The sequence below is a fragment of the Merops nubicus genome, unplaced genomic scaffold (genome assembly GCF_000691845.1).
Source record: "Merops nubicus isolate BGI_N331 unplaced genomic scaffold, ASM69184v1 scaffold5455, whole genome shotgun sequence".
Classification (NCBI taxonomy): domain Eukaryota; kingdom Metazoa; phylum Chordata; class Aves; order Coraciiformes; family Meropidae; genus Merops; species Merops nubicus.
Window position 1 is genome coordinate 69,347 of NW_008608844.1, and position 12,550 is coordinate 81,896.

Sequence of the window (12,550 nt, forward strand, 5' to 3'; positions counted from 1 at the left end):
AAACTGAACAGATATAATAACCAATAAACAGCAATAGATGCTGGGAAAATTGGTTTATTGAAGCTAAGCTCAGCCATTTACTCCTACTGCCAGCTCACTTTTTAACTTCAGCTCACCAGCACTTGAGGAAGAACCATGTTGACTCAGAGTCATTCATTCCACTCCTCATTAATGCCCTAGGATTCAGGATGATTCCATGTTTGTGCTTACTTTTCTCTCTCTGAAGTCTCACTCAGCTCTTGAATCCCCTACATGACTTGGTCTCCAGATCAGGAAAAGCACAAACCAATTAAAAACCTCACCTCTTTGGTATCCTATATGAATCACAAATCACAGTGGACTGCAGGTCAGCAGACCACAGTCCTGAGATAAATAAAGCAACAGACTTACCTGGTACAGTTTTCTGCTTTTTCATGCAGTCATTGCTACTGCTAAATAACTTGTTACTGGGAAGGATCACATTACTTTCAACTTTCCTTCCAGAAGGTCTGCTGAATTGTGCTAGATAGCAGAGATGTAACATCTCATGCTTCAGTTCTTTTAGTCATGTTAATGAAAAAGGCTGGGTGCTGGTGAGAAGCAAAAAGGTATGTAAGATCAGCTTGGAAGCAAGCCTAGTGTTTGCAGAGGAACTGATGGAAAGATAAGGACCTTTCCTTTCACCTTAGATTTGGTATATACTCAGACAGAGAAGAAGTAAGCATTGACAAAGATGAACAGCAAACGTGTATGGCTAAATCTTTTCATAAAGCAAATAGGTGGATAATTAGCCACCTTATCCATCCCAATAATATGCATCACAGCTACTTGATAAACTGGCACCTAAGGAACTTTATACTCAAACTCTTGATAGCTTGTGGAAATTATCTGTTGATTCCTCCTCATAGAAGGGTAGAGTGCAGATCCTCAGCATTCACCTTCTCCATTCTGGGTAAGGGAATGATCTCCTGAGTACTGCCTCTGCAGCTGGGTATCCTGCCAACTCCTGGACAGGGTGGGATGTCCTGTCAGGGGTGAGGTTGGTGATGCACACGGTCATTTCCCCTACTGCCACCTGCGTTCATTGACAATCATCAAATCCAAGTACTGACAGCTCTACTAGCTTTCCAGGAGAGACTGTTTCACTCTGTGAGTAGCCTATGGAGCAGTCCTAAGAAGCTGACATAGAAACTCTCCTTCTAGGATGTATATTACTGCTGGAGGGAAAGGCATGCACCTTCCTAACAGCTGGAGGGTGTGGGGGCTGAGCTTGCTCACACAGGAAGAAACACTAATGCAGTGAGAAAAGTCAGCAGTGATTCCTCTCTTCTCATTCAGCAGGGCTGGGGGATCTCTGCAGAATTTTTGTTATATATTCTTAAACTTGTTACAACAGCTTGAGCAATTACTACTGCCATTCATAATGGAATCTGGCTACTTAAAGTAGGAAATTACTACTCAGGATTGGCCTGAAGATATAATCTCATTTATTATGCCAACAGAAGAGGGTAACCAATTACTTCTTTCCTATTGCTGTTTGTATTTCCTTTCATAGAGACACTGTTCTTCCTCTCACCAAATAAGCACAGATGACCTCATATCCAGTACTCTTATAATATGCATATCCTATTTTTAATATAAACAGAATCTACAATGTGTAATATGCTCCACTGGCAATATTTTCTTAGCACTATATTAAAGTGCACAGTAGGTATAAAGATCCTAATTCCATGCTCACTGCTCCCATTAAGCCTGTATGCCCATGACTTCCTTGATGCAGTAATGATGACTATTAACAGATTAGAAATCTCCAGGCAATTCAGTTCTAGCATTGATATTTATCAGAGCAAGATGATGTCCTATGTTGAAATGGCTGTTTACCCTGATCTGCAATGAGTTTATACCTGCAAAGGCTCATCCTGAATAATGAAACTGTGAAAACCCACTTCTTGATGATGTTACAACCTTGCAAATCTGGCCACGGCAAACATCAGTTACACTAGCAGTGACAGATTATTACATAGGTCTTACATGTATAAAAAAAAATGCAATTTATTAAAATAACACAGTGAAGGGTACCATTTCCTTGAAAAACATGAAGTCCTTATGAAAATGAGGTCAACCAATACATAAAACTGAGTGTTTACATATGACTTACCACATTGTCTATAGAGGCTGCAAGTGTAAACTGTAGCTTGAAATGCAGAGAAAATAATTTTGTTCTGAATTTCTAAAAGGCCATTATTCTCTCAAACATATCAAGACACTTTCATTCATCAAGGAGGTATTTAAAAAACATATGATTATAATAGATACTGTTATTGTCCCCACAACCAAGTATTCTGATTACATGCTTTGTTCCAGATTTCTGATTAAATTCTCCAATTTCTTCAGCCGTATTCAACAGCAATGGCTACAACTCTCTTTCAGTCAATATAATGCAAAGAAAACAAAACAAAACAAACACACACAAACCAAACAAAAACACACAGAAGAAATAAGAGTTCTTGTACAGCACAATGTTAACATTCACTCAAGAAGCTGTACAAATCAAATTGAGATTTACAACAAACTAATTTCTTCAACCCTTGATTTTTCCTTGCAAAGACAAACCACTGGAATCAATATAGATTTCTATTAAAAAAAAAAATAAAAATCAATGGCACAGTTTAACCAAAAGTCAACTTTTCAAACTAATTCAAGTAACTAAATTGCAGCTACAAAAATAAAACCACGTAAGTGTTTGATTTATTTCGCTGCTAGTACGGCACTTTTATACAGAAAATCTTATTTTTTTTTATTGATTTTATTCCCAGGAATCTATCCAATGCAACATGAAATTGTAAGTTTCATTATCCCTGCAGCCACTGTGTTATTCAATGGACTCCTTTTCATCAAATTTGTTTTTCAGTCAGTTGATGTCAAACCCATTAGCATCAGTTGGGAGCTTTCACAGGGAAGTGCAAAGTCCTACACTGGGAAGTAAAGCCAGACTCTCCTCAGCAGTGGCCAGTAAAAGAAATGATGGGCCCAAATTGAAGTATAAGAAGTTGCATTTAAACATAAGAAACAGCTTTTACACTGCCAGGGTGTTCAAATACTGGCACAGGTTTCTCTGTGAGAAAGGCTGTGGAATATTCAGTTACAGCCAGAACTCAACTGGGCATCGTCCTGAGGAACCTGCTCTCACCAGCCCTCTTCTGAGCAGTGAGCTGGGACTGATTTCCAGAGGTACCATCATCATGCTAACAATTTTGTGAATCGACCTATAAACAAACCAACCAGCCTGGCAAGTGATTATTCACTTTTTCACAGCAGACACACCAATTTCAAGGTGCATATGTGGGTATTCATGACAACCACAGGCTCAATCTGCCACCGACTACAATATTAAGCAGCACAGGCTCCGTGGAGGTGAAATTAAACTCTCACCAAGCCATTCCTCCTTCCTTCAGCACAAAGGTATCAAAACCAGTTTCAGGCTGACAGCAATCCCTTAGCTTATTTATATAGTTTAAATAGTTCTGAACAACTCAGAAATAAAACTTTTAAAAATAGGCACTAAAAGTGAGGCCAAAACTCTGGCAATTGCAACCTGCTTGCAAATGTTTTGAGTAGCACAGGAGTTTAATTGTTGTTATATCATAAGAAATTGTTCACTTTCTCTAAGAAAGCAAACAGGGTCAAGAATCTGGCATTTCATTCACACAGGATTCTTGGTGTTTCTAAATAAAATGTGTTCTATTACTATTATTTTACCCAAAGTTCCTTGTACAATATTATTTTACCCATAGTTTCTTGTAGAAGGAATTCATTACTACAGTCATGTCAGCATATAAAATAACTATTGTCTAGGAATGTATTATTTTATTAACCTAAACAATTCATTTTACTGAAAAATATTTGAAGCAAGTCTATACTGCTGAGTTGCTACATTTTTTCCTAATAAAGCTTCAGGAGATAATCCATTCAGAAATCATTTACACAGCAAGCAGATCAGGACACAGTACTATGGGGTTTGTATTTTTACCAGAATGGTCTATTGCTTGTTCAGCTGAGATATGAAAAAGGTCTCTGGACATCCCCTTTCTCTGCACATGATATGGTTTTGGACATTCTTTTAGGAGTTCATTAATAAAAGAGAAAATGTCTTATGACTACCCAATATACAGTCAGCAAATGTGAAAGAGAAGGCAGGTTAGGACAGTGAGAGCCCCACACTCTGAGACAGTGATGTTACACTCCCCTCAACCCTCTCTACCAGCACAGTTCACAACATTCATCAGCAGGCACAGGAAAACAAGACTGTTCTGTGGCTGGAGGCCAGTACAGCAATATTTCTGACTGTCAGCTCAGGACTATCTAGGTCCTTCACTTTGTTTACCTACTTACTGCTCTCCTAAGTAATATAGGAACATAAGCAAACATTCAAGGTCAGATCCAGTCAGGAATTTGACCCACTTTTGACAATGGGTCAACATTCACTCACTAAACTATAGTAAAATAAACACTTGCAGCACTTTTTTTTTTTGCTTGCTGTTGGTGGCCTAACCTCATTCATACAGATGATTCTGGGTTAAAGACTCAGGTAAAATGCTGTGGGTCAGATCTTCCTCCCTCTGATTTAGAGCTCTGTACCAAAAACTTGGTACCACTAACTTTGGAAGATGATCTGGATTCTTATTTTAAGCCAAAATCTTTACAGCTAAAAGCTTAGTGAAAGAAATTCCAGACAGCAATTGAAACAAGACTTGGATTTCTATGTATTTGTGCTTCTAAAATGTGCTTTCCTTGACAGCTGCTTTTCCTATCTTTTGTAATACTTCCCAGTTTCCAATCCTTCATTCTCTAAACTGCCTACTAGTCTTCATCGTACACACAGAGTACGTAGAACTCCTCCTCCACCTGCAGAAATTTACCTGCAGTCCTGATAAATGGTGCTTTAAATCAGCTACCAGGCAGCAGACAAATAGTATCACAATATTCAGTAGATAAGTGTTCATTTTTGGTCAAAGACTCCATTTGTTCACTGAAAAACTGTAGCTTTTTCCATAAAGAGCCTTCAAAGGATCTTACATAAATTCATTTTTTGGCAGTAGTAATTAAACTATTTGTAACTGACAGTCTGTTTTGTTAAATCAGAAAAAGTAAAACTACTGGATACTAATGCCAGCTTTTCAAAGATTTCAGGTCTAAGGAGCAGAAATCTGCTTCAGTTCATTTGCTCCACTTCTAAAATTACTAGATTTTAAAGGCATGCTGAAATCAATCTCCTTGCCTGGCATGACAGACTGCCTGACATGATTTTCAGAAGACTAGAGCATATACTGTTATAGCATCTATTTTACAGGGCATCTATCTGTCTTGAAACACATGTTCTCCATAGCCTATTCCACAACTCTGGATCACCAGCCAAGAAGCATATAAACAGGCTTTAAAAGAGAATATCAGTGATATCCTGACAGCTCCTAAAGCATCATCTTGGTCCTTACATTAGCTGGCAGTCAGCTCTCCCTGCACCAGCCCCCACAAAGTGTGTAAGAACCAAGGAGACCGGAGCTTCTCACCTAACTGCTGCTCAATCCAGCACACCATGCATCCCTCCTTCCTGCTCCTCACTGTATCTAGTTCTAACACATCATTCTTTCTGACATGATCAGAGGTTTTAATAAAATATAAATAAAATTTTTAAATTCCAAGGTTTTTAATACTTGGAGAATTCCACAGTGCAGTAGCCCAAAGAATTATCTCCTGAGCTTCTTACTAGCATACTTGGTGAGAAAAACAAATGTTCTACCAGTGATATACGTAAGTAGAGTAAATGTAGTTACCAGGATAGCACAAAAACAAATTATGCAGAAAATTATTGGAACACATAGTAAAGTGTAATATTAGATATAGCTTGGTAGAGAAGAACCATACTGACGTGATGAATTCGGAGCAATTTGAAACGAGGCACAAAGCTCAGAAAAGAAATGTCCAATTAGATGGCTCAAGATTAGATCTGAGAGGGCTATTCATTCTTGACTGAACTCACAAACTGTATCATAACCAGCTGAATCTTAAGCTGCAGGAAAACCCTAGTATGTAAGATGCTTAAAATTACTATAAGAAAAGAACTTTAATTTGACAGAAATCATCTGTATATAGCAATGAACTGATACACTGTAAATGATACAAGAAGGCTTTTCCATCTTCAATGTATATGAATCTATGTGTGAACCTGAAAGATGAAGTCTGTTTCCAGACCGAATTCCATAAGAATTCCATAAAAAATTATATCTTCCAGGCCAAACCATGCAAATACAGAGAATAGCAGATATTCCCAAACTCTGCATGAAAACTCTGAACATTTTTTTGCATATTAAGGGTTCAAGGGTGTTTTGAACACTAGAGCTCAATTAAAGAGGAGGGAAAAAAAAAAAAGAAAAAAACACAAACAAAATCACCATGCAATATTTGATGGAACTAGTTCATATCTGAGACATTATCAGGACCATAAAGTGAAAAGAAAATTTGCCCATTTAGTTCTCCCACCTACTTTCATGCCCCTGGCTGGTGACATGGCAACATCATAGCTACCTTACTGGTCATATTCTTTTCTTCTCCTCTGCCTCTCTGTCATGACCACAACTTCCTCCAGCAGCATAATGTCAGTGTATCAGCTCAAGATCTCCTGCAGGTCATTTGTTCCTCTTGTAGAACTGCTGGTTTTCAACATGCATCTTTTTCTGCTTCAGTTAATGGAGTAAGAACTCAGAAGGGTTTAACCCCAAAGTCAGCATCAGCTGATAAAGACACTAGAAGACACTTTACTAATGGGAAACAGGGAACAAATAAACAACTCGTTGTATCTTCCACTCCTGGGAAGTAAAGGTTTAACCTCCTATATAATGAAGGAATGAACATGTTAATGACTTCATGTATTTTAAAACATTTCCCCATGCTTAGGAAAAGAACCGAGTTTTGATTAGTGTGCAGCTGAAATCTAGATTTGACATCATCATCCCTTAAAGCTATGATGCATGATGGATTTAGGGAGAACAGCTACATCTGGTACTGTCACTGTGTGTGCACCTCTACCAGAACTCTTCAGAGGTCCAGGGCATTCTTATTCCTTCACAACAAAAGTAAGCTGCAACTCATGAACCCTACATGTTATACCAAAATGGGAGCTCTCACATGGAAAACATGCTGAGTGTGTCTGCCACCTTAATTACAGGTACTTGACATATACAGTCTTCTATTCACATGCAGAGTCAGTCTTCTAGTGCATGAATAAAACCTGGTGCCTGAACACATTCCCTGAAGAATTTGAGACATATTTTCTAAACAAAGATATGCACCTGATTATAGCGACAGTAATTTAAGACTAAAACAGAGACTAGAAAGTGACTTTGTCCCTCAGAATCCCTTGGCAATCATAAAAAATCCAAATTTTGTCACCAAAATAAACTCAGACCTCTCTGTCTACATAAATACCAGACAATCAAATACTCACTGCTTGTAGCCTATATGAAGAATGGCATATTGTGAAATCTTCCCTGAGCTGACAAATGCTAATTAAAGTAACAAACAACTGCTATTGAAAATAATCCTTCTGATTTCTTTTCCAATTTTTAATCACCGAGTATATGGTCTACCTGGAATTACACTGCTGGGTCTAGACCTGGTACTATAAGCCTTTATTTCCAAAGCACTTTCTCTGCACAATAACACACTGGGCAATAATTAAACTTAACAAGATGCTTCTGCATGATGGTAACTTCTCAACCACAAATAGTAAGAATTAGATAGTATTGACTTTCAGATAAATAACACTACAGGACTCCAGGTTCATATATTATTCAAGGAAAAATCTTGTCATTTTAACATTTGCATCAGGCTGACATCAGTCATGAGATAAAGAGGAAGAAATCAATTACAAAAAGCTTTCTATCATCCCATTAATATATGTTGTCTGCAAATTCAGCAATCTTTTCAGCTACCAACTATGCATGTAGCTTATCCAATTAACTGTTTTGTCTTCGTTCACCATATTTTTCCTCTTATCATTGAGTTTTCATGTGTTTCACACTTCAAACACAAGAAAGTTTCTTCAAAAGCTCACCACAGAGATGGCCAAATTCCTCCACTCCTTACTATGGTCAGCACTTTTGGATACTGTGAAGGGCTTTCAGATGTTCAGAAACACCCAGATACTCCCAGAGACACATTTGAAAGAGCCTTGCTTATTATCTGGACAACAACTTCTCAAAGTACATCCACAACAAACCCTGAAGATTGTGTGTGTTTACTCCACGTATCTTGAGAGGTTAGAATGCCATGAGGTATCTCCAAGGCAGGCTGCCTGAAAGCTCTCTGCCAGATTACAGACGACACAGCAGGAAGGACACAGGCAGGAGGCAAAAATGCTGCATTTATAATCTCCAAGAACATCATCCTTCCAATGAAATATAGACAAAGAGTAGCTACATGATATCTTCACAGGGAGTATCTCTAAAAAGCATAAAATTGCCATGGAAATACTAAATATAGAAAAACAGACCTACATTTTAGAAGTATTTTGGTCAGAAAGCTACATATAAACCTGGGACTCAGGAACACTTCTGAGATTCTGCACCCAGGCAGGAGTCTTGCTTGGCTCCCTACCCCCAAGAACCCTCCTGGTTCTTTCAAACAATATATACTGGCAGTTCAACTGGAAAAGAGGCAAAATATGCTCCAAACAATCCAGGGACTTCTTTAATCCAGTAGAACATGATCTGTTGGGTGAATTTCAATGGAGTCAGTGAATGTTGGGCTGTGTTTGTGTAGATTCTAAACTCAGGTTGCTGTCATAAAAAGTGATCAAGAGGAGTCACCTAACTTCAATAGCCTTTCAGAAAAGGACAGCAAAAGACAGAGCGAGGAGACAGCAGCCTTGAATGAGGTATTCCAGCTCAAAGTACATTTCCAGCAGCCACTGCAGGCTGAGTTCTGCTCCTCATGCAGAGAAGGCAGTAACAACAACACCATCTTCGTGTGGGTCAACCTCCTGGTCTCATTTGGTACAAAATGCCTCTGTTGTTTCAGGCAACTAGTTTACATCTATCTGCAAGTCTCTCTTTGGCTTTACAAAGCAGTTAATGCTCCATACACTTGTCTTATTTGTATTACATGCACTCCTTGGCACAGGGAACTGCAAGACATGGTAATTTAAGCCAAGAAAATCATCTGTGCTCTAATAAGGAGAGCAAGCTCTACTTCAGGGCACAAGTTAACTCTCAAAGTGGAAGACAGGTAGTTCACAATGTTGTTAATGCATCTGCAAAGTCAGGTCAGGCCATCTGGGGGTATCAGTACTGTCACTCTGTTATACAACCCCACACTACATTCCTGTAGTACAACGTTCAGAGCACCACAGACTTCCCTGTGAAAGGATCATTCTGCATGGATATTTTAGATCCTTGTATAACAAAGCTTTTAATTGACAGCCTGCCCAAGGAATGCTCTAAGAAGATACTGTTTTGAAGATGAAAATGGCTTTTGACTGAAGCTTCTCACCTCTCTTTATGAGCTGCCTGACAGCTTTTACCTGTGATTTATTTTCTTCATGTGTTCAAGTGAAGTAGAAACTACCAAGCTGTAGTGGGCTACTTGTAAGTATCATTTCAAGAGAGATACTATAGTTTATGTCAACTCTCATCCTCCCCACTTAGATTTCCACAGGCATAAAAACAGGAAAAGAAATCAAAGAAAACCCTCAGAAACAGTTAGACAATTTTTTTTTTTCTGGTGCTGCTTCATGAATTCCACAAAAAAAAAAAAAACAGAGAAAGGATGACAGAAATCTGAAGAATGGAGCTCCTTCATCTTAGTTAGTAACAATCTTATGCTGAAGGAAGGGTGAATAGAGCAAGAAAAAAAAAATTTGGACTGAGTTTATGGAAGGAAAGTTTGCAATTACCTACATATTAAAATTGTATGGATTTTAAGGCTTCGAAACACATTCTTGTCAAGACTTAAGATATTATAAGATCAGCCTCTGAATAGCAAAGTACTTCAAGCAGAATTGCCTCACTCTAGCATACACTTGGCAACAGATAAAAATTACTGCATGTATAATATCTTTTCATTCTTATCACATTGTAAAAAAAGGCTTTGTGGAGGGAAATTTAGTCAACTCAGCCACATTCTAATATTAGATTAGTCACTGATGGACAACGCTGTTCTCATTTTCCTCTAAATACACTGGGCCATCATTCTGCTTCAACTGAATTTTGTGTGAGCTGCAGTAACACAACTCAGTCCTTAGAAAACCAATACCAGTTAAAAGTAAAACCCCAGTATGCCTTTTATGGCTGCCCCTCTTGCACAGGGACAAAGCACTTTGCTATATGACAAGCAGTCTCACTGAGAGAACCAGTATGTGTGCCAGGACTGAGCAGAGCATCCCACACATACAGCGTTCCCAGCCTGTGCAAAACACTTCAGGTGTCTTCTGCAACTCACACTTTGCAGCCTCAGAATAAATGGTTGCATTTTAGTACAGGAGAGTGACCAACTGCAACATTTGCTGAGGGCTAATCTGTAAACTCAAGTACATCAGTGTATACATTTATTTTAAGCCTTTGTTGTAATACATTGATGAAATACTTAACCAAGAGAATTGCAATTAAGTGTGACAACCAGAGCTAAAGACAGACTACAAACAGCAATAAATACCATTTTGTTCTAAACAGCATACAATATATTCTGGTATTGTCTCCTTAATGTCATCAAAGTTTATAAACAAAATCTAGACAGCCAAACTGGTTTATCGTTTAGGACTATAAAACTTTTATCCTCAAACATCTACTACTCCCTTATCTGTTTCTGGGACTCCAACAAGAAAAACAGAGCAAGATCAGCTCAGAATTTCATTCATCTCATTACTAAACTTGTTTGCAATATCTAAGTCTGCACAATTACATGATTTGAAGTTATTACTTGAAAAAAAGATCAGAAAAACAAATTCCAGAGATATGACTTACTGGTACTCAATTGGCAGTTCTTGGAAACAGAATAGAACAGGGTAGCAATAAATACCAGCAAAACAAACACCAAAAACTCTCACAGTAATCAGGCTATTTTACACATTAAAATAAATTTTATTAGATATTTGACACAAAACATTCTAGAAATCAGCTCCTCAAGACAGAGAAAGGAACCTTTGTAAATATCTGAGGTAATACAACTAATTAAATCAGACACATGATTTTTGGTAAAGCCACTTAAACATCTGTCAGGGTACAGCATAAGCTAGGAAGAATGAGTCAAACATCAGACCTAGGCTGAGGACCACCTCATAGCCAAATGGAGTGACAAGTGACTGCGCTGTCCTACGATCAGACAAGAAACCACAAAAACACCAAACTCTCAAATTTACCTCTGTTTCCTGCCCACCTGCTCCTCTAAATAAGACACTACTGCTAGACCTGGTCCCTCACTCCATGCTACCTCTCTGCTGTCATGCTGACAGAAAGGCCAGGACATCCTACCCATTCTCCTCGCTCACTTGAGCTGGGACCAGAGCTACCATTTACTCCTGCCCATGCCCAGACAAAGCAGTCCAGTGACAGCAGATGTGCCACACAGACAAGGACCCAAGCCACAAGGGTTTAGCCACAGCCAGCAGTGGATACTGTGAAGAGCAAGAAAACAGGCAATGAAAGAATCACCCCTCTACTGGCATATTACAATTGCTTCTAGTGCTACAGGGTCTTGAAATTCAGTTTATTCCCAGCTCTTCAGGAAGAACAGCATCAAAATGATGCAATGTGATCTGTGTATTCCTTTGTACCCCTTCCACCTTCAAGCATACAACCACCCATGAAGAAACCCCAATGAAAAAAAGCAGTTGGACTGTCTTTGTGACTTGACCTTTGGTTTAAGAAATCTAGTGCTTGAGAGCTATTAACTAGATCTTATCAAAACTATGCAAACCAAACATGCCTTCTCACATTTCATACCTCAATGGAACATAACAATGAATATTTCCTACACAGACAAAGGTTGCATACAGAGGTCTACATTATGCAACAGATGCTCCTTCAAAACCACACTGTTTTCTTCAGCCTTGAACCTGATGGTCCTGCTATGGCTCCCAGTGAAGTCAAATGTTTCTCAAGATAAGGAGGGGTCACAGGTTCACAACTTTATTTCCACAGAGAAATTTCTGGGAGTGGTGAGCTAAAAGGGAAGCCCAGGGCCCTCCAGGAAAAAATCACGTTCATAATCTAAGGAAAAAAAAAGAGCAATTCCAAAACATACACAGAACAGGTTTTTACAGCAGAGGCACTGCATTTAAATGAACTTACAGGAAGAGTGGATACTCGGAAAGCTTTTCCTGCCTTCAGACACCAGATCTGGATCACCTGTGCAGTGCATTTCAGAGTTCATTACTCCATCTGGAAAGCAGCGGTAAAAGAAATCGGGACGCGGTCTACAAAAAACACCATGGATATTAAAAATAGAAAAGCTGTAGTAACAAAAAATAACCTCAAAGTGATTATTACGTTTACTGTTTATTTTATATATTATATTTATA

General features: G+C 38.6%; 1 protein-coding gene across 1 annotated transcript in view; it reads right to left on the bottom strand.

Moving 5' to 3' along the window:
- Window positions 1-12,445, bottom strand: part of PPAPDC1A (phosphatidic acid phosphatase type 2 domain containing 1A) — a gene marked incomplete at its 5' end in the record, with an annotated part of 30,642 nt that extends 18,197 nt beyond the window's left edge. Inside the window, one exon of the mRNA XM_008940376.1 lies at window positions 12,321-12,445. Within this exon, the coding sequence (XP_008938624.1) occupies window positions 12,321-12,445 (125 nt within the window). The remainder of the gene's footprint in view (window positions 1-12,320) is intronic.
- Between the last annotated feature and the right edge of the window lie 105 nt (window positions 12,446-12,550).